The following is a 27,278-nucleotide window of genomic DNA, read 5'->3' as shown; positions in this document are numbered from 1 at the left end:
CCACTTTGGGGCATAGAGTACTCTTGCCGCCATAATCAAATATAAAAACAAAGCTTCTTTCCAACTATCCATTATTCCCAACAAAAAGTCTCTGGTTTCAACTGGATTTTAATCTTCAAAATCTTCTGAGAGACCAAGCATTGGAAGCCATAGATTCATGCCACGAGTGGAAGTGCTTTCCTTCAATAGAAAAAGCCTTTCTCGAATGCAAGAGGATCTTCTGAGCATCGTATGTCAAGGGAAGACTTCTTCCCGACTTACACACAACATTGATGAACACACGAAGCTACTTTCTACTGAGTCAGAGCATTATTTTATGAAGGGCAGTATTTACTCTGACTGGAAGAGGTTTTCCAGGGTCTAAGCAAGAGATCTTCTACATCTCCTGCTACTACCTGATCTTTTTAACTGGCAATACCAAAGATTGAACCCGGGACATGCCTAGAAGATGATCAACCATTGGGTCACACACCTTCTTCCCTCTAAGACCCTGTTTTTTAAAATGGGGCTGCCCACTTTGGAACAGAGACAGCTGTAAGCTTCCATCTATCAATGATCTTCCAAATCTGCACATGCAGGAAAAAGAAAATGAGGCACTTTATCAAATACGGGGTACAAAGATAAGAGAAGAATGAAGGGTTGCACATAGCCTCACAGGATCCCCCTGAAAAAAACACAAGTTCCTTTGGGAGCATCTGCAAAAAAATACTGGATTGCATAACCAGCTTACGCACCGTCAAACAACCCATCAGGCTCTGTTCGAAGGGCCTCTGGAATGCTCTTGGGTCACCACACCAGTCCAAAAGTTCTGTAGCTGCATTGTGGAAGTTGGCAGGATTCTGTAAGTGCTGGAAGAGAGGAAATTAAAGACAGTTACAAAACTTGCTCTCCAATGTGTGCGTTCTTTTACTAGGTATTTTATAAGCATAGCTGGCATAAGCAATGCACACTGTATAATTTTATCTCTTGTTGACCTTGAACCAAAACCTGTCACCATATCAGAACACCCTATCAAACTCCAGCTATTTGGAACGACTCAATATCAACCTTTTTTTGGTTTGGGCAACTGGACCTGACTGTGTTGCTAAGTCGGTCACAAACATTGTTCTACATAGATGCTCTTAATACACATTGTGCCGATGCTTCTAGATCAGGTACTCATCTTTTCTGGCAGTAGTGAGTCAGGCTTTTTCTGTTGTTACAATAGTTTGATGTTATTTTCTGTCTCTATTGCATTTTGAGTGCCTGACTGGTAAGCTGCCTTGAGTTTTTTTTAGAAAGGCTGGCGTCATTAAAAAATAAGAAAAATCCAGAAAGTTCCTATCTGCCTTGTTTTGAGAACTCCATAAAATGCACAGTTTTGCTGGTAAAATCTGAAGTGCCTCTTCAGAGATATGTGCAAACACTTATATTGTAGAGCAGGGGTCATTTCGTAGAAAAAGAGCTGGAGGAACTCATTAGCGCAACTCATTAGCGCAACTCCTTAGCACATGCCACGCCCCTTGCCATCACCAGAAGTGTGTCATTAGCATAACTGATCTGCATATGCCACACCCCCTGACATCACCTATCCTGGCTGTTTTGGACCCAATCCTGGCCATTCAGGGCCGAAATTGGGCCCAAAATGTCAAAAAGGGGCTGAAAATGGCTGAAAAGGGACCCAAAATGGTCAGGATCGGGCTGCTGCTGAGTGGGAGAGTGATCCACCACCTGTCAGAGGCCCGATCCAGGCCATTTTGGCACCAATCCAGGCCAGAACGGGTCCAAAATGGCCGAAGGTCAGGTGGGTAGGGCCACCTGACATGTGACCTCTTTGGGGAACTCCCAGAACTGCGTTCCTGAGCGTCCCCCCTCGAAATGAGCCCTGTTGTAGAGTAAAGTTTAAGATGTATGGTGAGAGGCCCTTCTCTAAGCGAAAGGCAACACAGACGTCATCACCACCACATGCCAACGTGCTTTGGATTCCACACAAGGGCAATAGCGGTTCACAATGAAGAGCATTCAAGGTTCAAGTTATCTCATCGTGGCATGCAAGAGTGACAGCCAACAATATGGAAACAAAATAATCTCAGCACAGGCACCCTATTTAGTTTGAGATGTTACTAGAGAAAGTAAATGCAGAATCATAATTTAGGCGAATACATACTTTGTGTGTGGGTGGGGGGACGACGACAAAGAAATCAAGTGAATTTGCTACATCTTAACTGCCCTTTAAAAAGGATGTCATGCAAAGAGGGCCTTTTCGAGCAGCCAAACTACTTAACTATGCTAAGCAAGTTACTGCGTTTATTTATGGGACGTCTTGCCAAATTATGAAGGCTGACTCAAGCTGCCTGTTTGTTTTGCCCAGTTACATCTGGTCTGCTTCTGCGTTTAATTGAACTGCTAAACAGCAACAGAACTAATGAGGTGGGTGCTGAATGAGAAGATTTGCGTTTACATTAGTCAAAGGTTGCCGAGGGCCCCCCCTTCGGTATACGGCTGCAAAGGCATGGAAGTGGCTTCTCGTGGCTTCCTGCCATGCAGCCACAGTAACACTTGGGAATTCAAAACTACATGAGTAGAGTACATGAGCAGGGTTCATCTGAAGGATGAAAAGGACATCCTTCAGATGTTCAATCAACCAACCAACCCAGCCAGCCAGCCAGCCACCCACCAACCAGATATTCTCAGTGAAGGTATGAAGATATTCTGTGGAAGCAACTTCCATGATGCTATGGTGACATACAAAGGGACCCTCTAGAGTCAATGTATGTCATACAGAGCTAGTCACTTCTAGATTTTGCTGTAAGTGGAAAGAGGTTCCTGGTGAGTAAGGAGAATAGCATGGATTCTACCCCTGTGGGACTGTGACCTACAGCACTTCCATCTTGCTTTCTCACTTGCTGTACTTTTCCAGTGTTGTTTTTCTGTGCAGGTTCACAGGAGCAGCTTTAGTTCCCAAGACAGTCTTATCTGAGATGGCTCACGGCAGTGACCTTGGAGCAGTTACTTTCACATTCCCAGCTTCTATACTAACTGGGGAGGCAAGGGGGGAGAGGGACTGGAGGATGAGATATACTGTAACAAGCCATTAACATGTCATTCTCAACAAGAGTTCTGTGTACAACCAAAGCTTCTTCTAGCCTTTGGATTACCTATGGACACTTGCACTTTCTGAATATATATTCTCTCAATAAACAACCTTTGACTCAAGAGACCTTGGATTTCTTGCTGCAAGGGGTGGGAGATGAAATCAGAGTATCCTGCTATCCATAGACTGACAGTTCTACCATTCAAATGAGCAATATTTGAAATCTTCCTTCAACCTAAGCGTGGAGAAAGAATAACTTAACTTGGAGGAAGATTCCTTAGCCTGGAGGGAGGGCTGTTTAAGGATGGCTGACCCACACCAATATCTTCCTGAAGTCTAAATGTCCATGAAAGGTTATGCTGGAATTATATATTGCTAGTCTTTAAGGTGCCACAAAAACCCTAATTATTTGCAGTAGAACCAACACGACGACCTGGCACTACATTTTTTATTTGCTTCACAAACATTCGAAAGGGACATCCTGATCCCACAGACTCACAGTCTAATTGAAAATAAGGGTACAGTAGGAACGGAAAGTAAAAATAAAAGCAGATCAGTCTGGAAAAATACTGCGAAGAGATGCAACGTCAGGAATCACTTGAAAGTAGCGTGATAGTCAAATGCCTGGTGCAAAGGCACTCCGGTGGCAAGCAGCTTCAAGGAAAACAGATGCAAGGAACAGAAATGGTTATCTTAGGCTCAATTTGGAGCCTGATAGCTACTGAGTAAAGGGTCTGGGAGGAGCATATGGAACAAGTCGGGAAGATGCCATGTACCCTTCCTTATGCTGCAGGACTCTCTTCCAGCCGAAGAAGCCTTCCTTCAGCTTAAGCGACAATTCCATTGGCGGAAGAGTCGCTTACTTTAGAGAAAGGGTTCAAACTTGGGCCATTTCCAGACGGCTTACCGGTCCCCGGAACGTCACGCCACGTTGCGGGGAAAACGTGAAATATCGCGTTTTCTTGCGCGAGTTTTGCGCGACGTTCCGGGGACCGGTAAGCCGTCTGGAAACGGCCTTGGTTCAGTGGAGTGGTAGGATACACGCTACTATAAAGAAGGTTTACGACATTACAGAAGGCAAGCCGTGGAGACGTGTGAAAGAATATAGTGTGATGTGAATGGTGAGCTGAAAATATCTGAAATATGATATAAATAGGAAGATGCTTTTAAGGCAGAGTAGAGGGCCAGAAACTTAAGAGTAGAAGGACAAAGGTCAACAAGAAGAACAAGAGATTGCTTTATTGTGCATATTGGTTCAAAATTAGACACTCTTACCTTCATTATACCCTGGACTGGATAGCCCAGCTGAGCCTGATCTCGTCAGATCTCAGAAGCTAAGCAGGGTCAGACTTAGTAATTAGATGGGAGACCTCCAATGAAGACCAGGTTTAAGGAGGCAGGCAATGGCAAACCACCTCTGTTTGTCTCTTGCCATGAAAACCCTGCCAGGGGTTGCCATAAGTCAACTATTACTTGAGGGCAGGATTTCATTTTCATCTTCATTATAGGAATAAAAGGTGTATCAATCCACATACTTGAGATAGGCTTTGGGCATTAGAGTGCTTTGGACATGTCATCTATTCCATGCCATTCATGTTGTCAAGGTTCGTGGCGACCCCTACTGGTGGTGGCGGGTCTGGCTCTGGTGGGCATGCGTCACATGGGTCCGTCCTTCTTTCTGTCAATGGCCGCCTAGTTGGCCTCATTCAACTATCCCCTGATCTCATAAGGGCTCCCCTTGTAGGCCTCCGAAAGGGCAGCTGGCTATGGAGTTGCAGCACTCCTTGTGCCTGGCTCCACCAGATAGGCTATCCCTTGGCTTCAGGGCTAGACCTCCACTCGTTCTCCTCCATGGCCCAGTTCTGAAGCTCTCCTTATAATATACCCACCCCTATTAGTAACATCCCCGCCCCGTCTCCCACGAATCCGCCTCCAAGGTGTGGCCACAACTCTGTGCCCCACCCTGCCTCTTGCTGCTCACGGGGTCTTACTCCTGTCTCCCCCGAAGCTCCCCTATCACGCCCTCCATGGCCTGGCTGGTCAGGAGTGCCAGCGAATCCCCTCCCTGTAGGGGCCTGGCTACTCCCGCCTTGTTCTGGAGGTGAGACCCTCGGTGCACGGCCATGCCATTGGCTGCCACTCTGGCCAGTCAGCGCTCGCCTTCCTATGCTTGTGCCGGCATGGGATCTCAGAGCGGCTTCCCTATCCTTGCACCACCACTGCTCTCCTCCCAAGGAGTCTGAGCCGGTGTGGGGTGTGTGGGCTCGGTAGGCTGCCACCTTGGGCCACCTTGCGTCAGCCGCCTTCCACCGCCACTCTCCTCCCGAGGAGCTCGAGCTGGTGCAGGGTGTGTGGGCTTGGCAAGCTTGTCCCACGGGCCCCTCCATTCCAGCCACCTTCCCTGCTCTGCTCCTGGCCGAGCGTGGGCCTCCCCTCTGTCACGGACAGCTTTCTGGCTGGCTGCAGCTGGCTTCAGAGTCCCTACATAGGCTCCGCCGTTGGGTGAGTAAGTGTCAGCCTGCATGGCCTTTGGGGTGTCAGGGGTGGGGGCCCGTGAGTCCCGCGCAGCTGGGAGGCCGACCCTGGACACATGTATTTTCAACACTATTCTTTCTTTCTGTACCCCACCTCGATCAGTTCGTGTTTTTCCTTACCAACTCTGATTATGCCATTACCAGATCTTTACCCTGTTGCAAGACTGGGGAGGCAAAGATGGGAATGCCATGGCTGATGAGCAAAGGAGAAATCTCTCTTCCTTCCCTGCTCCTGAACCTACAAAGTAGAACAAGGAGCTGTCTGGCTTAGGAAAGAGTGTGCACTAACGATCAACCACCTGCAAGTTTCAGTGAATCCTGGTCAGTGGATGTTACTTTAGGCCATTTTGAGAACACAGTCTGGTCTAGAGAGGCTCAGTGACAGGTTGAAAGGAGAGAGGATGACTGGAGGAAACGTAAGATAGAATCGGGTGCACATTGAGGATGCCACCTAGAAGCCACAAAAGCAGGTTGTTTGTAGAAAAAGATGGCCCAGCAAAAAAGCTTTGGACCACAGAGCTATTCCTGAATACTTTCCAGAAACTGCCACTGGTTATGCAGCCTTCCTGGTGATACAAGAACACCAGGTGCACACAGCACCTGTGTTCAAGCATCTGCAGTGGTTTCCTATGGACATGGCGAAGGTATGCTCTTGAATATGTTCTTAATGGCAGAAAAAACCATATACAACAGCAGAAGGTGTTCTTGCAACACTAGATTTTCCCTGCCAGAAGACGGGTTGCATTTCTGTACAAAGTGGCTGAATGCATCTATTCCTATGCAATTCACAGCATACCAGAAAAATGAAGAAGTGTCTCGCCTCAGGGGCTGAATCCTAATACCAGAGGAATGTGTGGGCACTGACAGATAAAATCTCTAGAATCCAACCTATAGGAGCCAGGCTCAGTGAAATAGGTGCACCTGTACCTACATTTCAGATCATCTGTGATTATTGCTCAGCAAATTGGGTTACTGTGAAATATAAAAGTAACTCATTCCTACAACACCTCTATCCTTGTTAGAACAAACATCATATAGAGAGGACAAGCAGGCATTCCCACCCCACATTTCAGATCACCTGTGACTCTTGGGCAGCAATTCTAGTTACTAAGAAATATAAAAGTAAGCACAACACAAAGTTTTAAAATACACTGCTTTTTGTTCGCAGTTTAACCTTGAATATATATCCAAGAATGTCCCTGTCACAAGCACGGAAGTCTCTTTGCCTTTCTGCTCCACCTCAAAATCCCATGCAAGGGCACCCCTCAGAAATACCAGAGGCAAAACAGAGGGGACAAAATATACCTCCATCATAGACGTGGCAGTGGCTTTAATTCTTTACAAAGATCCAACAGAGGACTGCAGTCTTCTGTAGAGTGGCAATTTTGTGCACACAAAAGCAAGTGGTTGAGGTTTGGATCCTTGCACAGTCCAAAAGCTAACATTCTGTGCTGAGTAAGCTGTTCAGATACATTTGAGGGCTCCATTTTGAACCTTTTAAAACCAGACACTTCCCAAGTTCATTGCTTCTTATGTTGTGTGCTTTTGGACATGATACAGAGCAGAAACATGGTGATGAGTTAGGACTGTCAAGCCCCTGGTGGGGCCAGGGTGGAATTTTAAAAATGCTGTTGTCATAGGCATGACAATGGGGGAAAACCCAGAAGTTTTACTATACAGTTTAACCATAGAGTTTCTGATGATTCCTAGAGCGACCCCACCTAGAGCTCATAGAGTTTCTGATTATTCCTAGAGCTACCCCACGATCACTTCCGGGTTTTCCTTGGAAGTGATGGCATCACATCTGTAACGCTTCCCCCTCCCAATCCTCCTGCTGATTGCCAGGCTTGGCTTGGCAACTTCATGAGAATATGTCTCAAGACTTTGGCCACTCATGCTTCCTCTCAACATCATGTGCTCCACTGATCCTACTCCTCCAGAAACACACCCACGATATTACAGAAAACTTTAACTATTGTGGCCAACTTCCAGGTGGTGGCTGGAGATCTCCCGGAATTACAGTTGAGAGAGAGATCAGTTCCCCTGGAGAAAATGACTACCTTGGAAGGTGGACTCTATGGAATTATACCCAGCAGACATTCCTCCCCTCTCCAAACCCACCGTCCCCAGGCACTACCCTCCCCCAAATCTCCTGAAATTTCTCAACCCAGACCTGGCAACCCTAACTTCAACCATAGTTTCATACTCATCCTCTCCTCTGTCTTCTGTGTAAAGAAAATTCCTGGTGAACGAAGCCTACCTGTCCAAGGCTCTCCTCCAAAGCACAGATCGTGTGCAGACTTCCCTGCTCCTCTGGGTTTCCTTGTGTTAGGGAAACTATGAATGGATAATCAGGTGCGGCTATACTTCTGGCCCCGTGCATGTTCTCGGTCTGCTCTGGTAGCTGAAGGAACAACTCTGAACTTGGAGGAATGGCAAAAGTTCCATGCCAGTCATGTTGCCAATAAGCCCTGCCTTCTCTCTTCTTCGAAGCCATACTTTTTCTTACAAACAAAGTAAAAACAGAGAAGGCCTTTTTTTTACTGTGAAAGCTGAGCTCAAGCTGAACATCACAGCCAGCAATTTAATCAATTATTTCAGAGCAATCAAACCAGGGAAGGAAAAAAGAAAAAGATGTTGTTGAACAGCAAGAGAACCTCTTCTTTGCTGCTTTTCTCGAAGTAATTTATCCAGACAGGAAGGACCCACCCACCCCTGCTTGCCCCAGTGAAATAGCACTATTTAATTCTCTGCACGTTTCAGTGGGGGAGGTGGCTGTGTCATCTCAACTTCTGTGTCAGTTAGAAACCAATATCCTAAAGCAGCTGGCATGAGGCAAGATTTCTGGCAGCCCGAACTCGAACCTGCTCAAGAGGAAACGCTCCATTATGTCATACAGAGCGAGGCCTTCCTCTAAAGACCACCACACGCCCGTTGAAAAACAACATGTTGTGTTCAGCCCACTGGCTTGCAAAAGGCATGATGGAAACAGCTCAATTGAGCCCAACGAAAAAACTCTCTTCCAAGCAGAATGTCAGGGGTCATGGGAGATGTGCTTTCTGTAATGCCACAAAATGTTTTTTGCCAATTCAAACAACTAAAGGGGGGGGGGGGGAAGACTTGCAAAAACAGATGAAGACACCATCAAACAAGGTGTAGGCAACATGACCTGGCCTGTCACTGAAGGGGTCCCCTCTTGTCCTCAGGACACCCAGCACCATTTCTTTGGCCCCCAAACAGCTTTGCAACAGCCCAACTTACCATCTCATTAATGAAAACTGTTCATCTTGGTTCTGAAAAAAAAAGTGGACCAAACCATAGTAATGAACCTGCAGGCAGAATCAATCCATTCTGTGTCCACGGGCCCTACATATTCCTCTCCTTCACCCATGCTTTTGGCCCATGTCCTTTTTGACTGCTGGTTTTTAATTAGCCAGCTCAAAGACATATCCTGGCAGAGTCAACAAAAACTAGAACATGGATTATATTTTGAGGATGGCCTAGAATAGCCCTACGGAACCTGAGCCCCAGAAGCAAACCAAGCACAGTCCATCAGGCACTAGACAGTGGCATCCGAGCTGCATGGCAACTCCTACTCCTGTTTTTGCAGCTTCTTGGGGATGGTGGAGCAGAGGGCATGGAGCCAATGCCAATGGTGGGCAGAGTACTATGCCATACATCAGGTGCCAGCCTAACACAACTTATCCTTTTGCTACTGTGTTTGCAACAATGGAAGGCATACCCAGTGCAGGAGAGACATCCTGCCACATTCTCCCCTTCCAAAACCCACTACTCAATACATTAACCAGAAGGTTTATGAGACAGATAATGATGTCAGCACTGCAGATCTCAAGCTGTTCAAGAAGTCAACAAAGTCTAGATCAAAAACTCCCTTTGCACACGTTAGAAGCAGGAGACCGCTGGCCACAGATAGAAGTCAAAGGCATTCCTTCACCACTGGACAACGAACTGCACACAACCATCCCAAGTCAGACAAAGGTTTGCTGGTTTCAGAAAAGAGATTTTGATGACTCCCGGCAGCTTTGTTTTTCAGAAGTTCTAGTAGCAAAATAATTGACAGCATGTGCAGAATGTCCTTAATTTACCATCCGTGGTGCAGTCTTATGCATGTTTAATCAAAACTCAGTCCTTCTGTTTTATAGTTGCCAACCTCCAGAGGCCAGAGTTTTCCCCAGAATTATAAGTGATCTCCAGATTAGAGATCAGTTCCGTGGAGGAAATGGAAGCTGCAAAGGGCCAACTCTATGGTATAGCATAGAATCTGTGTGAAATTCCTCCCCAAATTCTCCCCTCCATAGACGTCACCCCCAAAGCTCGAGGAATTTCCCAGGTCAGAGTTAGCAACCCTAATTCAATAGGATTCACTCTCAAGCAAGTGTGTTTAGGATTGCAGGCTGGACTGAAGAAGGATTGGTTGTCTTTGGGCAAAGACGTTGCCATTGGGAGAGGGAAGGAAAAAGATGCAGTTGTAGTTTTCTGTTCAGTGGCTGAGTTATTGAAAGTGTTTTCTTCCATCTCCTTTCCCAGAGCCATGAAAAAAGCTGAAAGACTCTATTTGAGGGTGTAACTATTTTCTCGCCATTCGGTGTCTCCTGTGGGCTGGAAGCTCACCTCCCGGATGGCGAAAATGTCCCTCTCCTCTTCCTCACCATGACCAACCTCATCCTCAGGATAATGGCAGTCTAGTACAAGTGTCTGCTTGGTGTCATCTCTATTTGTGTGCGTTTTGCCTTTACATTGCAGAAAAATTTCATAGTGAGAAGCATACCTGTATGAATTCTCCTGTCCAGGGCCTCCCTTCTTACTAACAGAAAGTGGCTGCCTCCTTCTGAGTGACAAGGGGGAGTGAAATGGTCATGGACAAAACACACATGTACCACCCACACTGAATGCATTCTGTTATATAGGCCTGATTTTGCATGGGGGGAGAGACGGTAAAACAGTTTATTGGAGCCTTGGTAGCCATCAACAGGAGAACTCCTGATCGGTCATTTTTTCCCCTCCCCCCTCCCTCCAAGGGAAAGAGAAAAGATTGGCAAACCTGTGCACTGGAGTCATTAGGATCTATGAACCAATAAAGGACCAGCGTCGCCAGGTGTCTGGTATTCACTTTGACAGTCCAGTATTTTGGGGAACTATCCGGAGGAAACATGCCCCCAATACCAGATACTTGGCCCCTTCTCCTTGGCAGCTCCGTCACCCAGCCCAGGCACCCGGCCTTCCTCCTGTGCAGTGCTGGCAGACGTGGGCAACACGACTGTGCAGCACCATACGGGAGTGGCCAGCAGCCATGGCGCTCAGCTAGTCTCTTGTGGCTGTACAGTGTTGCCCAGGAGTGGCCAGCCAGCCATGGAGCCCAGAAATGGATTGGCGACGTGACATGCCATCCCCCCGCTCACCAGGGTCCAATATTGTTTCAGACTCCATCTGGCAACCCTATCAAGGACTCGGAGAGAGTAAAAAGGATGGCTGCCTGTCCAATGGACTAATGTCCTGGTATAAAGGGCCCTGGTTTAAAGGGGGAAGGAAGGGGAAAGAGCAATCGACCCTTTGATAAACCCAGACTATTTCTGAAGTATGCAAAACTCACGCTCTTTAGCTAAATATGTATCAGAAGTCCTTCTGATAGCTTTCTTCCATTCCCTGACTGCCAAACCCAGATAGGGCTGCCTTCTCAAACAGAAGTAATCAAGCCTGGGCAGAATGTCAATCGTGCCTGGGACTGGCTCCAGAAGCCAAGAACGGCTGGCTGTTATCTGCGTAGCCTTCCCAAAACATATTTCACTGTGAAACATGTGCATTCCAACAGGCAGGCGGGTGGGGAAGCAGACAAAAGAATTTGAAACTGAAGAGGCTTCTTAAAATGAGACAGTAGGGTGTTTAGGAAGAACCTGATGCTCAAGCCATCCACGTGATTCAGTTTTCATGTGTCTATTTTACAGGGAGGCCACAGATGACACCAGGACAAGTGAAGCCATTCCTCTCCTAAAAGAACCAATTAAATGTAGACAGATCTGACTACATTTCAGTTCTATTTCAGTGCCTCACAAGGAAACAACACACCTCATATTCACCAACACTAAGCCCGGGGGTAAAGGCAGGGCTTTTTTTCTGGGAAAAGAGGTGGTGGAACTCAGTGGGTTTCCCTTGGGGAAAATGGTCACATGGCTGGTGGCCCCACCCCCTGATCTGCAGACAGAGGGGAGTTGAGATTGCCCTCCACGCCGCTGAGCAGTGCAGAGGGCAATCTAAACTCCCCTCTGTCTGGAGATCAGGGGGCGGGGCCACCAGCCATGTGACCATTTTCAAGAGGTTCCAGAACTCTGCAGAGGGCAATCTAAACTCTGCTCTGTCTGGAGATCAGGGGGCGGGGCCACCAGCCATGTGACCATTTTCAAGAGGTTCCGGAACTCCGTTCCCCCACATTCCAGCTGAAAAAAAACCCAGGGGTAAAGGCCATGTTCAATGGTACAGGCAAAGATCACAACAAACCTAGGAAGACCTAACAATATTTGTTAGATTTTTAATGCTTCTAGTCCTTCAGTGGTCATGGAGCCAGAGGACTTAGCTGTGTTAGTCTGTAGCTGCAAAATAGTAAAGAGTCCAGTAGCACCTTTAAGACTAACCAACGTTATCTGTTTGAGAAGATCCATGCATTTGATGAAGAGAGCAGTGGTTCTTGAAAAGTGCTACTGGACTCTTTACAATTTAGTCCTTCAGAGCTTCCCTGAAACACCGAAGGACTAGAAGCGTTAAACATACGTACTATAAACATATCTTTATAGTACAAGCTACTATCTGTGGGCGTCATGGTGAATGGGGTTGCATTTTAATGCTCCTTTGATCTAAATCTTCATTTGAAAAAACAAAACTTAAATGTGCTCCATGCTGCCCGGACTACGTCCTTATTAATTTGTTTCTCTCAATGGGAAATGGTTTTGTTTGGATTCTAAGATGTTCTACTAGAGAGCAGAGGTGTGTGTATGTTTGTGTGCGCAGCTGCATGACATTGAATCTTGATATACCATATGTTTGCCCTGTCTCTAATGGGCTCACCTGAAAATGCTTAAAGGGTCACAGTTCACCAGAACCCCTCTTGAAGGAAGAAAAGGAAGGGAGGCTTAGTGGACTGCTGCAATTGGTGGCACTTCCAGTTCTGTTGGGTCCAACACGATATTGTGCCTTGAGCCATTGCTCAACATCTATATTATCACACAATATAGGCAGCAGAAGCTAGTTTTCTGGCTCTCATCCTAGCAAGAGATCCCACCTCTTGCAAAACACAGGATGTCTGCTGAGTGTCTTTCCACAGAGTTCCTGAAATGGCCCGGCCATTTCAGTTCAGCTTTGACATTCCCCTGGGAGACAGCCCTTCACATAATATCTATTCACCACACTGACATTGGAAAGACGGTCGCATTAGAGCATTATCAAGAATTCATACAGAGCTTTCCCTAAGTGTTCAAAGTGTTACCCAAACCTAGCTGATAAATCCCTATAACACTTCTGTAGGGTAGACCAATATCACCACCATTATCCCCCTTATTAGAGGTGAGAGTGCAACTTGGCTAAGACCACCTAGCAAGTACTTGGCTGAGATCTGAGCCAGGGATTTGGCAGGCAGGGAGGGCTCACAGCCTGTTCTCCTACATTGTATACTGGTCTTTATTACATGAGTTTATAATCTTTAATTTGTCATGAGGGAAAGGCTGAGAAATTAAATAAAATATATGCAGAATGTGCACACACACACGCACACACACATGGTTGATGAGAAAAATCAGGGGTCTGAATAAACTTCTTGCATTTGGTAAATCTTTGGTGCAAAGCTCTTGGGGCTGACTCATAAATCACTCCTTCGTCATTCACTTGGTTGTTAGGAAGCCTATACATGGATTTGTCCTAGTAACTCTGAAGAAGAGCACACGCACACAAGAGTCCTCAGTTCTGTTGATCACAGCCTATTGGCTGGCTGTAATAGCAAGCTACATCTGCAAGCCCCCCTTTTCATGGAAGGGGAGGGGAGAAGCCCTAGGGGAATAATCGGGGCCTATCATGACAAGCCCAAGGAAGTTGGAAACTGTGGCAGGAAATTCAAAGGGCACACTTTTCTCCCCTAATAGTCCAATGTGGTTGTGCTCTTTCATAGCTCTTGTTCATCATTCCAGGACTTGCGCAGAAGAACTTTCCAGTGAATCCTACCCTAGGAATTACATCCACATCACGACTATGGCTCTCTTAACAGTAACCAGAATCCACTGTTTGAGTAGGCTTCCCAATTGCCTACCAGTGGTAGGCAATCTCTTGGGGGTTTGCCTGGTTGCCCAGCGGGAGGTGGCAACTCCCCCGGCAATTGTTCACCACCAGCAGGCAACCCAGGAAAGCACACACCAGACACACTCCTGGTGAGTGTGATGATGTCACTTCCTGTAGTGAAATCATCGTGCCAGGCGTGGTCGTGCTTCTGTGCTTCGCTGGGGCCAATTTTGGCCCCAAAAGGGCCAGAATTAGCCCTGCACAAAGGGCGGGAGCATGTCCATGGCCAGAGTGATGATATCACTTCCTGGAAGTGATATCATCACTCCTCTCCGGGAGCTTGCATGCGAGGAGACTAAAACAGGTAAGTCCCAGGTCTTGTCCTTCTCACTGGGAGAGTATAAGGCCTGGGAACCCTGTGCTTGAGGCTGCCCCCTCATTGTGCCTGGTGACAGAACTGCCTGCCTCAAAATACCCCGGGAAAGCCTGATGCACAAAACAAGGCCTCAATCAGCATGCTGAGTAGCTGTGTGCCTAATGCTCACAACAAAGGTGAGAACACCACAAATGAGGACAACAAAATCCATTGGGGGGGGGGGAGCCTTGAGGACAGCTTGCCTCATTTTTTCAGAGCTCATTCCAATGGGCATCACCATATGCCTGGCTACTGGCAGACCACACAAACTGCTCTCAGATTGCCTCCAAGGTTTTTAAAAGACTGCAAATCCCCCTCCCCCTTCCTGTTATCAGTTATGAAACCTACCCTTGCATTCTTCTCTTGCCTTAGTTAAAGCTTTGGGGTATTTATGTTTAATCAGAAGGAGGGGAGTTGGAGACTGAAAACTTTATGGAATTTGATAGATCATGTTAATATGGCAGTGTCTTCTGAACAAAAAAGAAAATAGCCTGCTTTGATCCTCAGCTGTAACCTGATCTACTTTAAACAGAATGCAGAATATCATTTGTACTTTTCCTAGAGTGGTGAAAGGGGCTCCTTAAGTAGGATTGCCTGGTCCAGGTTGGGAAATTCCTGGAGATTTGGGGGTTAGAGCCTGGATGGGGTGGGGTTTGGGGAGGGAAGGGACCTCACCTCAGTGGGGTATAAAGCCACAGAGTGTACCCTCCAAAGCAGCCATTTTCTCCAGGGGAAGTGATCTTTGCCAGTTGTAATTTTGGGAGATCTCCAGCCACCACCTGGAGGCTGCAACCCTACTCTTTAGAGTACCAAGTATAACCAGCAAGGTTATAAAATGATTCGCTACTGAATGCCAAACTTGCTTTTTCAAGTGTTTGGCTCCCATTTCTACTATTTAATACATTTCCAGTGAAGTCCTAAAACAGGTACATCTTTCTAATCCCACTTACTTCAATGAAGTTTGAAGAGAATTAGGATTCCACCGTTAGAGCCACAGGCTCCTCCTCCTGATATTATGCTTTTTGAAAACACAGAAGTCCCCTTTCATATTTTGTGTGCTTATTGAACACTGGTATGATGTGGTGAAGGTAGGGCTGCCAGGTCTTCTGCTAGAAACTACAAAATAGGGCTCCCCCGGGTATATAACAACTGACCAACAGACACTCGTCCCAGCAAAACAGTCAACAAGTCCAAAATCTTTTTAAACAATTTTAAAGTGCAATATGCTTGATGAGAATAACAGTGAATCTTAATGCATAAAAATACAGTTTATCATCATTGCCAGCCACCGACACACACAAATTCCTTGTTATTTTCTCACCAGAAATTTCTTTCATAAATACACGACTGGTCATTCATAAATATACATGGGTTACGTTAATCCCCACTGACCATGACTGCAAGAATAAATATACAATAAATACTATAAATGCTACAATGAATATTACAATAATTAATTTGCAATAAATAGTTAATGAATATAAACAGTTGTGCTGCAAGCTCCTGTTTAGTAATCCTCTGGGGATGGTGGATTAAATGTTCTTGTGGCATCTATCAGAGTGGGTGGGTCTGGAACGATATCTTCAATGACAGATGCAATGTGTCTTAATTCCTCAATAAATAACTTATCTATGTATTGTCGAAGGCTTTCATGGCCGGAGAACGATGGTTGTTGTGGATTTTCCGGGCTGTACAGCCATGGTCTTGGCATTGTAGTTCCTGACGTTTCGTCGGCAGCTGTGACTGGCATCTTCAGAGATGTAGCACCAAAAGACAAAGATCTCTGTCTTTTGGTGCTACACCTCTGAAGATGCCAGTCACAGCTGCCGGCGAAACGTCAGGAACTACAATGCCAAGACCAGGGCTATACAGCCCGGAAAATCCGCAACAACCATCAATAACATCTGTTCTTATGTGTCTTTCTAGGTACAACTACAGGATTCCGCTACACAGGTATATCCCCACCAGCCACCCACCCACCCACCACCACAGAGAAGAAAATGGGGTGCAATTAACCATTGTCCCAACAGGCTGCTATCTTGAATCCTGTTTCGTGATTCTTTGTCAAGGAACAATATTCTTATCTCAGTCTTTTCAAATCATGGTCATTCCATGTTCTCCAAAGGTTTCTTCCCTGGTGTCAGAATCTTTTATATGCATTAAGATTCACTGTTATTCATGTCAAGCACATTGCACTTTAAAATAGTTAAAAAAGATTTTGGACTTGTTGACTGTGTTTCGCTGGTCTCCTGCTATGGCAGTAGGCCCGTTGACTGCAGCTCTGATTGTTCTCCACTTTTCCAACCAGAGGTGGAAGAAAAAGACCCATGGGGGGAATGTCGCATCCTGACGTTTTCTTGGCAGACTTTTTATGCGGTGGCTTGCCATTGCCTTCCCCAGTCATCTATACTTTACTCCCAGGAACCTGGGTACTCATTTTACCAACCTCTGAAGGATGGAAGGCTACTACTATTATCACTTCTAACTACTACTACTACTACTACTACTACTACTACTACTACTACTACTACTACTACTACTACCACTTCATCTTTAACGTTATCTTTCCATTCAATATAAGTTAGAGTATTGGAATAGGAGCTAGGAGGGCCTGGTTCAAATCCTCCCTCTGCCACGGAAACTTGCTAGGTGACCTTGGGCCATTCATACACTCTCCGGTCTAACCTACCTCACAGGGTTATTGTGAGGATAAAATAAACAAGAGGAGAATTGTGTACGCTGCATTGGGTCAACCAGTGGGGAGAAATACAGGGTTATAAATGAGGTAAATAAAGGAAGAAATAGTACCACTGGTTCATATGGCACAAAGCAGGGGTCATTTTGGAGAAAAAGAGCTGGAGGAACTCATTAGCATAACTACTTAGCATATGCCACGTCCCTTGCCATCACCGGAAGTGTGTCATTGGCCTAACAGATTTGCATATGCCACACCCCCTGACGTCACCTATCCTGGCTGTTTTGGACCCTATCCTGGCCATTCAGGGCCGAAATTGGGCCGAAAATGGCAAAAAAGGGCTGAAAATGGCCGAAAAGGGGCCCAAAATGGTCAGGATCGGGCCGCTGCTGAGTGGGAGAGTGATCTACCACCCGTCAGAGGCCTGATCCGGGCCGTTTCAGTCCCAATCAAGGCTCAAATGGGCCCAAAATGGTCGAGAGTCAGGTGGGCAGGACCACCTGACATGGGACCTCTTTGGGGAACTGGCGAAACTGTGTTCCAGCGCGTTCCCCCTCGAAATGAGCCCTGGCACAAAGTAAGAAACAACAAAATGATAATTCTCTGCTAAAAGGAGCTTACAGTCTAAATCTCAACCATGGTGAAGAAAACAAAGAGGGATCATAGGTAACAGAGAAATACGTCAGCTCTGCTTTGCTTGGGAATGGGTAATAAGGTTTTTTTTTTAAATCATAAAGGGAGAGGTCATGTCTGAGGTTTTCACAAGAAACATAGACTCTGATACAAAATAAAAGCTAATAAGAGACCGACATGCAATGTTGCAGGTGATTATGCCTGCCTAGTTTTTCTTATTTTTTATTTTATTTACGTAATTTATAGCCAACCTTTCTCAATGAGACTCGAGGCAGATTACAAAGTATATGAAATCAATAGAATAAGAAATCAATAGGATGAATACTGTCATAAGACTAGGATTACAGAAATCTGAAACAAAGTAAAGAATATTAGCTGTGATATATTAACCAATGCTGAAAATAGGGTTGCCAGGTACCCCCAGCAACCAGTGGGGGTTGCTGGTGGAACTCGCTTGTGATGTTATTATGTTGCTGGTGACGTGATGACATCATTCCCCAGGCTCTTGGAAGAGATGTCAGTGGGTTACTAGGAAACTATAGGGAAGCTCTGTTATTTGAGAAAAACTCTACGATTTAACCACACAGTTTTGCCCAAATACCAGTGTTCCTGGCACCTCCTGGCAACATGCTAACATCACTTCTGGGTGCATGGGGAGTGATGTTAGATGAAGATGGGCATGAACAGCAATACGAACTAAAAAAAACCACGAACAGCCCACTCTGCTGTTCGCGAACAAGCTGTTCGTGAGGCCCCATTCTAAACGAACAGGTGGTCATTGCAAGCCTCGTTCGTTGCTGTTCGTCAAACCAGACAGTCTGGCACCTGAAATCAATTCCATTGGCAACTTAGGCAGGGATTGTCTGAACTCTGTCTGAACTCCTGCTGTTGCCCTGGAAACCTCAATCTAAGCCCAATTTAGCTTGATAGGCAGGTCTTCCTTCCAAGTGTGGACTGGAGCTCCAAATTTGTTACAAGAGGAAAAAGACCAAAGGAGAGGGGAGCTCCCAGCTCTGGCTTTCAGGGAGAGACAGCTGCTGTTAGAGAGACAGGGTGAGTGCATTGGAGCTTGAAGTTTCTTTGTGTGTGGTGGGATAGGGATCTACCCCTTCAGGTTCCAGGGCTGCTGCCAGGCTCTGGGGCCAAGCTATTATTTATTATTGGTACATTTCCTGCTGCCTATTCAGGTAGGGTTTCTGGGAGTGGTGCGGTAGGGATCTTGATGGCTGGAGGAGAGCCTGCTGGCCCCCACGAACAATGAACATGTTCGTGAACAGGATCATGTTCATCAGTGTTCCTTGTTGGCAACGAAAAACAAACACCATGTTCAGTTTTTTTCTGTTCGTGCCCATGTCTAATGTCAGAGCATTAGGACACTGATGACTTTCTCCCCATTTACCACCATCCTTTTCCTCGCCAGCCAACTGAGCAGTGGTGGGAATTGCCCACTGATGGTAGGGCACTTCCCTCCAGCAGCAGGGGAATAGTAAGCCTGGTAGAAAACAGAGTTATATAAGTATAAAAACAATGCAATGAGAACAGGATAATACATCCCACTGTGTGCATTGTATTTCATCCATTACTGTAATATGCATAGCAAACAGATAATAATTACTATCCATGCTGGACTGAGTTCACTGCAGGGTTGGGAGCGTAAAAAAAACACCAACTTAAATATTGTCTTACCTGTTTTATGCACTGCAGCCGATCATTGGTTTGCTGTATGTGCCTGTCCATAGAATTCATTGTGATTGTCTCCCACTTGGATTCTACCTGAAAGCCATTAAAATCTCTCAAGCTGAAAGATACATTAAAAAAGAGAAAGAAAAAGATTGTTAAAGGAGCAAGGGTTAAAGACTGTCCTGCCAAATCTACGGTCGTGTGTTGGAAACAGAAACGTTTTATCCTTTGTTATAGGAATAGGTACTGCTCTCTGCTTAAAGAGAGGAGGAACGCAGTCTTTCCAAATTGTGGAGGGGAGTGTGATATTCCATAGTCATATAACACAAGGGGCAGCAGTAAACCAAGGGGCATTAGGTGTACCAAGCCTGATTCTCACTTTCAGGTTTATTTTATTTTTTATTTCATTTATTGGATTTATTATCTGCTCTCCCCATAAATGGGCTCAGAATGGATTACAACATAAATAAATAAATTACAATAAAATCAGCATTAAAATCATAAAATACAATAACAATACATTTGGGCAGCAACCCAGGTTGCTCAATCCCCAACCAAAAAATATTCCATGAAGTGGGAATGGGCAGACAATACTAATATTCCAGTGGAAATCGGGGTGAGGAGGTTTTTTGATCCCCCCACAACAGGAAACCAGCAAGGAAGCCCGCCTGTACCTAGGCAGTTGTATGCCTGGCATAATTCCTGCCGAGCCCTTGCTTCAGCAGATAGAGAGTTCCACCAGGCTGGTGCCAGAACTGAAAGGCCCTAGCCGAGGCCAGGTGAGCATCCTTGCAGCCAGGGACCACCATCAGCTGTTTGCCGGCTGAACAGAGCACCTTCCGGGGAACATATGGTGAGAGAGAGTCCTGCGGATATGCTGGTCCCAGTCCGCGAAGGCCATCATAACTCTATGGCCCTCTCTCTCTCACCCCACCCCAATCTTCCTGGTTCTCCCAAAACAGAGGAATAAATAAATACATAAATAAAATAAAATAAAAATGATTTCTCCCAACCCAGCCGCTGGAAGGGGAGAAGAAAAGCATTAGGTCTGAGCTGGCAAGAATGTCTTATGCCAAGATGCTTGGCATAGTGAGAAGCATTACATGAAGAAAGAATCTAGAATGAAGGCTGCTGACGCTGTGTTGCTGCTGTGTGTGAAGTAGGGATGCCAGTCCCCCATTGTGGGTGGGGGATCACCCGTTCCCACCCTCCACCCCTTGCCCCCACTTACTTGGCCAGTAGGGGGTACGTGTCTCCCAGGGCACGCTCCCAGGTGTCACAGCATGCTCCCGTCCCCCACAGGGCCAAATTGGGCCAGATTCGGGCTGAATCGGGCCACTGCAGAGTGCAGCTGTGCTCTCACGCTCTGCAGTCAGGGCTGGCATGTCTATAGAGGCAGGTCCAGCCGCCGCCTCGAGCGCTGAGGCGCTAGAGGGGGTGCTTGGGGCGGGGGTGCACGCCGCAGAGCTGGAGGTGGCAGCGCTGGAGGGCTGGGAAGCCACCCACGCACCGCCCCGGCCGCCTGCCACGCCTAGCCCACAGCTGCTGCAGCCTCCCAGCCCTCCCGTTCAGCTGCCCTGTGCTGTCACCGCCACTGCCAGCGCATGCGCCCATGCAGGCCAGGAGCAGCAGGCGGCTGGGGTGGCGCGCAGAGCAACTGAGCGGGACGGCTGGGAGGATGCACACATGCCGTCCCAGCTGCCTGCCACATGACATCATCACACAGTCCAGGTGTGCGCAGGGGAAACAGCAACAGCGCTGGAGCTGTCCCGGCCTCAGGTGCCAGAAAACCTGGCACCAGGCCTGTCTCCAGTGGCCAGATTCGGGCTGATTCAGACCCCTGCAGAGCGAGGGAACACTCCCAGGCAGGCACGTGACCCACACAACGATATCACTTCCCGGACCTCCCGCCTGGGGGGTTGGGGGACCTGGCAACCCTAGTGTGAAACCAGCAAGACAAGATTCCCTTTGAACATAATAAATACCAAGTCCACATATTCCACGCAGGATCGAAAAAGGGCTGTTGCTTATGGTTAAAATACACACATCTAAAGCTATGTCTGTTTTCTAAGGTACAGAAACACAATGAAGATAAGGGAATAAAGGTATTGGCCAAATAAAGAAGGAGGCCGAAAACAGGTAATGATGATAAATGCAGTATTCAACATATTCTATACTAGATTCCATAAAAACATATCTGGACTGAGCAACCTATGCAATGCATATTATATATGATAAAATCAATTTCAAAAAGTTGACAGTCCTAGATGAATGATTGCCCTCCTCGCCGCTGGCGCGGAGGGCAATCTCAACTCCCCTCTGTCTGGAGATCAGGGGGTGGGGCCACCAGCCATGTGACCATTTTCTCCGAGGGCAACCCACTGAGTTCCACCACCTCATTCCCCAGAAAAAAAGCCCTGATGACATGTATAATTTTAGACTTATAAATATGAGTTTAATTTGATTAAGTGAATAAAGAAAGGCACACACACAAAGCTGAAATTTGTTAGGGTGGGCCGTTTCGCCACAAATCGAAAATATGCCCTAAGAGAACTAAATGAATGCTTTTGTAGCAGCAGCTATTACTGCTCTATGCTTTCCAAGCACAAGGTGGAGCACGTCTTTCTTCAAACAGCTATCTGCATTTCAATAAATCCCTTCAGAAGAACTCTGGGATAAAAAGTCATCCCCTGTTGCTTTTTTCTTTTTCTTTTGGCAGAATGTTTCCAGAAATCAAGAGCTTTGTCCTTTGAGGACACTGTCATCTGAACCTTTGTAAATAATCCCCCCCACACACACTTACAGATCAACTTGAATAAACCCTCCAAAGCTGAATTTGGCATGGGTTACTTTTTTTTATCTCAGCCAATATAAAATATTAGAGTAAAAAAAAAGCCAGTTTGGTGTAGTGTTTAAGAGCGGAAGGACTCTTATCTGGAGAGCTGGGTTTGATTCCCCACTCCTTCTCCCCTTGAAGCCAGCTGGGTGACCTTGGGTCAGTCACAGCTCTCTCAGAGCTCTCTCAGCCCCACCCACCTCACAGGGTGATTGTCATGAGGAGAATAACACACTTTGTAAACAGCTCTGAGTGGATGTTAAGTTGTCCTGGAGGGCGGTATATAAATCAAATGTTATTATTATTATTAACTTTCACAAAGGAAAACTTACCCAGGGGAAGTGTTGAATGAAGTGTCTGATAGAAGGTTCTGGGAGGCAGGCCAAATAGGAGGCCTCAGCTCCGGAACCAGAGACTGGATCAGCACCAGCACATGTCCTCTTGTAGGGGACAGACAGTCTCTGGAGCTCAAGTCTGTTTGATTTGTGGTGACCCAAAGATTATTTGGGGGTACAGAGGCTGCTTATATTTCCCAGTTCCTTATTCACAGCAATATCTAATGCAAGGTTCTGGGAGAAAGGTGAAGTAGTAGGCCTCAGCTCCAGAAGTAAAGACTGGATCAGAACCAACCCATGTCCTCTTGTAGGGGACAGTCTCTGGAGTTCATGGCTGTGTGATCTGGGGTGATCCAAAGATTATTTGGGGGTACAGACGGCTCTTATGTTTCCCAGTTCCTTATTCAATGCAATGTCTAATACAAGGTTCTGGGAGAAAGATGAAATAGGAGACCTCAGCTCTGGAACCAGAGACTGGATCAGCACCAGCACAAGTCCTCTTGTAGGGGACAGTCTCTGGAGTTCAAGGCTGTGTGATTTGGGGTGATCCGAAGTTTTTTTCTGCTGCAGCTGCCGCCCCTTTCTTCTTATTGAATTGTTCTGGGGGCATCCTATTTTGAAGCTGTTAACTCAAGATCTGGGTTTTGTAGGATGACCCAGTATAGGTCCACTTAGAGGGCTGAGTCTGCTGAATCTGGAGGTGTATAATATGTGCCCCTGCAAACTTCATTTTGGGGTTCAGAGCTTTTCAATTTCCCCACAATATTATTCTTTGGCTTTGCGAATAAGGAACTAGGAACTGCGAATAAGGAACTGGGAACCAACAGCTTGAAGTAGTGAATATACTCCGCCCTAATATAATTTTTGCTCTGTCTTTAAATGACAAAATTAAACATAAGAGGGAGGGAATCCACATGTATAATACACGTGCCCATATATTCACATCTAAAGTGGGGTGAGGTATATTTTTTTAACAGAATAAAGACAAAGCACAACAGTTTAGATAAATCCTGCCCTCTCTGCTGCCTCACTTTGCTGTGTTCTGTAAAGATTCTTCTTCCAGCCTCTCCAGTACCATAACTGAGCCTTACTAAACAGCAACAAGGGTCGTTCTAATGAAGCGCAAAATAGTAGAGTCCAGTAGCATCTTTAAGACTAATCAACTTTATTGTAGCATAAGCTTTCGAGAACCACAGCTCTCTTTGTCAGATGCAACTTTATTGTAGCATAAGCTTTCGAGAACCACAGCTCTCTTTGTCAGATGCAACTTTATTGTAGCATAAGCTTTCGAGAACCACAGCTCTCTTCGTTAGATGCATCTGACACATCTGACGAAGAGACCTGTGGTTCTCGAAAGTTGGTTCGTCTTAAAGGTGCTACTGGACTCTTTACTATTTTGCAACTACAGACTAACACTGCTAACTCCTCTGGCTCTAATGAAGTGAATGCTTTCAAACTTGATAAGCATTCGATCATCTTTGACAAGTACGTGGATGGATGGTCAACTGACGAAATGGTTTTTGATTGGTCAAATGCTGAAACGGACGCTGCTGTAGATGAGGTCAGAGCAGTGGCCCATCTAGCCCGGGACGGCCTAGAAACTGGACTCAGTTTGAGGTCCATCCAATCTGTCAGCCGGAGAAGCCAGAGATTGACCTTAGATGCCTATGTATGCAAAGGAGATGATCTGCCACCTAGCTCTGGCCCACTCTAACCACTGAGATGGTTGCCTCCCCCCCACATTAAGTCTTTCTACATAAGCCTCTCTAATAGACTGTATTGGTGTTGTTCAGGCCCTTAAATGGAGCCTGTGATCTACTTTATGGTTTAAATGCTTTCCTGTCACTTAGCAATGAATGCCAGATCCTAGAGCCCAGGTGCTTCTTCCACACACACACACACATACACTCACACACACAGACACAAGAGCTGTCTGGAGGTCTCTGTACTTCACTGATGGTACCTTTTTCATGGCTCCTGATGGATTAGACTGCAGGGAAAGAAATCCCTCTCTGCTGAACAAAGTCTTACTATGGCAGTTCAAGCTCCTCTTCCAGACACAAGAGGGATCAATAAAGCACACCTGTCAATGAATTAAAATGCTTCATGAAACGGGAGGGGGAGAATCCGATTTCATATACAAGCACTGCGATTCTCTGCCCTAGTGCCAATTTCTCAATAGGTAGATGCAGTCCAAGGACTCTTTTGAAACGGCAGGTTGAGAGATTTTATTTTTTTAAAAAGAAAACGGTTCTCCCACACAACATACATAGGCTTGCAGTTGTTTACAGAACCCTCAAACAATCTGAGTCGCCACAAAGTTTAATCTTTCAACAGACAGCAGAGCTATTTACTTGAACGATAAGCTAACCTAGATGTGACACCCATTTCAGCACGACCCGTCTAAATACTCAAATGCATTCTCTGCATTTTAATTGCTCAAGGGGTGGGTGAGCAAGAGGAACTAAAAATATGGTGCATGCTTTAAGAAAAAATAGAACAGACTTAAAATACAGCACCAATACCCAAGAACCCTACCAATGATACCCGCCCCCCTCCAATCCTCCACAAGCTATCATCTGAAACCCACCGGGGACTTCCTTATTATCCCAACGGATCTAATCTACTTAGGGTTGCCAGGTCCCCTTACACTCCTGGCAGGAAGCGGGGGCTGGTGCTCACCTTCGGGGATTTCTTCACGTGTGTTCCTGTGGCAGCAGAATGGCATCACTTCTGGGAAGTGACATCATGATGCAGGGGCCAGGAGCACTCCTGCAATTCATAGCCAGCTGATTTGGGCCCCAAATTGGCTAAATCAGGCTCATTTGGGGCACAAATCAGCCCATTGTGAAGCACAGGAGGGCCCGAGAGTGTTCCCACACTTGGCAGTGGGTCTCTTTTGGCTTGTTTGGAGCCCAGATCAGCCTGCTGCCAAGTGTGGGAGCACTCCCAGAGTGGTATGATGATGTCACTCTCAGGGGTGACGTCATCACACCAGCCCAGGAGTGCCTTGGAGGTCTATTCCCCCACCTTTCCCCCTTGCTGGTCAGGTGAGTGGTGGGGGGGGGCAGAGGGTGGGAGCAGGGGATCCCCACTCCCACTGGGGGACTTGGGATCCCAAAATCAACTGTATCATGAGGGCTGATCTTTACAGTTTACATTTCATTTAAGGAACCCTTAAAATATTGTGGAAACTACAAATAGACTAGTAGCCAAGGCCACCTTTGGAACTAGGAAGGACAGCCTCATCTACTCCAGTCCACAGGGTCAGGAGAAGTGACCAGGAGTAGCCAGTTTGTGTCATGTATGTCTCTGCCCAGTCATCCATGCCAATTTCGATTCTACTGCTCAGTGCTGGATGCTGGATGCTCAATGCCAGTATTTGTAAACAGAGGCTTGATGTACTTTGATTTGCTCTCTGTTAGTGTTATAACTGTTTCTGAAGCTTTACAGGTGGCTATCTACTGGACTCTCCTGTTATGACCTTGGGTTCCCTCTCAGACTATGATATGTCTTTCTCCTTGGCAACGTAGTGTGATAGCACAAATATGTAAAATGTTCTCACAGAGAAAGAGTGGGGAAACTTTGTTGATAATTGGGAGGGGGAGGAGAAGAGTGAACTAGAAAAGAACTGTTTCTTTCTCTTGTTGTCATTCTGGTCAATCTCTAGTCGAGCTGCTTAGACGTTTATATTACTCCTAAATAGACCTATGGAACTGTATAGTGAAATGAACTGATTTCTGAATAGAATCCATTTGACTAAATACTGGTGTCTTACTGCAAATGGGCCAGAGATCTGTCTGCAGTATCCTGTCATCCATAGCCTGACAGTTTGGTGTAGTGGTTAAGAGTGGCAGGACTCTAATCTGGAGAACCAGGTTTGATTCCCCACTCCTCCGCTTGAAGCCAGCTGGGTAACCTTGGGTCAGTCACAGCTCTCTCAGCCCCACGCACCTCACAGGGAGATTGTTGTGAGGATAATAATAACATACTTTGTAAACCGCTCTGAGTGGGCGTTAAGTTGTCCTGAAGGGTGGTATATAAATCAAATGTTGTTGTTGTTGTTTGGAAAAAGATGAGCTTCAAACCACTTATTTGGGGAAGGGAGCAATAATTAAGCTCTCTCTCTCTCTCCTTTGCCCCTACCCCAATTCTTTCTGTCATGAAAAGGTTCTATTAACCATCTCACTTTATCTCCTTTCCAGAGATCAGCTTAAAACAGTAATCTCTGGGCAAAATGCAGTAAGTGTTTGAAGGAAGACTCATTTATATAACATTTTTATAACATCTTTGTGTAACATTATATATAACATAGTAATAACATACTTTCTAAACTGCTCTGAGTGGGTGTTAAGTTGTCCTGAAGGGCCATCACCCTGTAAGAGGAGGTGTGTTCAGAAGGCTGTGGCTCTCCACCCATCCTTCAGCCATGGTTAGAGATCAGAGAGCACCAGGGCTTTTTTTCTGGGAAAATAGGTGGTGGAACTCAGTGGTGGAACTCAGGACCGCACAATGACATCACTTTGGGTCAGCTGGAACAAGGGGGGGGGAGTTTTAAAAAGTTTAAATTGCCCTTGGTAAAAATGGTCAAATTGCCCGCCACTTGGCACGGAGGGCAATCTCAATTCCCCTCTGTCTGGAGATCAGGGGGCGGGGCCACCAGCCATGTGACCATTTTCAAGAGGTGCCGGAACTCCATTCCACCGCATTCCTACTGAAAAAAAGCCCTGGAGAGCATCACGTCTAAAGTAGCCCTTGAGCAATTCACAATGGAAGGAATGGAGTCAGCGGTTTTGGGGG

The 27,278-nt window shown here is 46.3% G+C and overlaps 1 protein-coding gene across 7 annotated transcripts in view; it reads right to left on the bottom strand.

The window, feature by feature from the left end:
* Positions 1-27,278, bottom strand: part of ZMIZ1 (zinc finger MIZ-type containing 1) — a 559,350-nt gene that overhangs the window by 210,537 nt on the left and 321,535 nt on the right. For all 7 annotated transcript variants that reach the window (XM_054983309.1, XM_054983311.1, XM_054983310.1 and 4 more), the window contains exons 5-6: positions 19,314-19,425; positions 735-848 (exon numbers count right to left, since the gene is read on the bottom strand). In XM_054983309.1, the coding sequence (XP_054839284.1) occupies positions 735-848; positions 19,314-19,373 (174 nt within the window). In that variant the 5' untranslated portion in view covers positions 19,374-19,425. The remainder of the gene's footprint in view (positions 1-734; positions 849-19,313; positions 19,426-27,278) is intronic.

The sequence above is a fragment of the Eublepharis macularius genome, chromosome 6, assembly GCF_028583425.1.
Source record: "Eublepharis macularius isolate TG4126 chromosome 6, MPM_Emac_v1.0, whole genome shotgun sequence".
Lineage (NCBI taxonomy): Eukaryota > Metazoa > Chordata > Lepidosauria > Squamata > Eublepharidae > Eublepharis > Eublepharis macularius.
The sequence above is the reverse complement of the archived record's forward strand: the minus strand, read 5'-3'. Positions and strand labels throughout refer to the sequence as shown.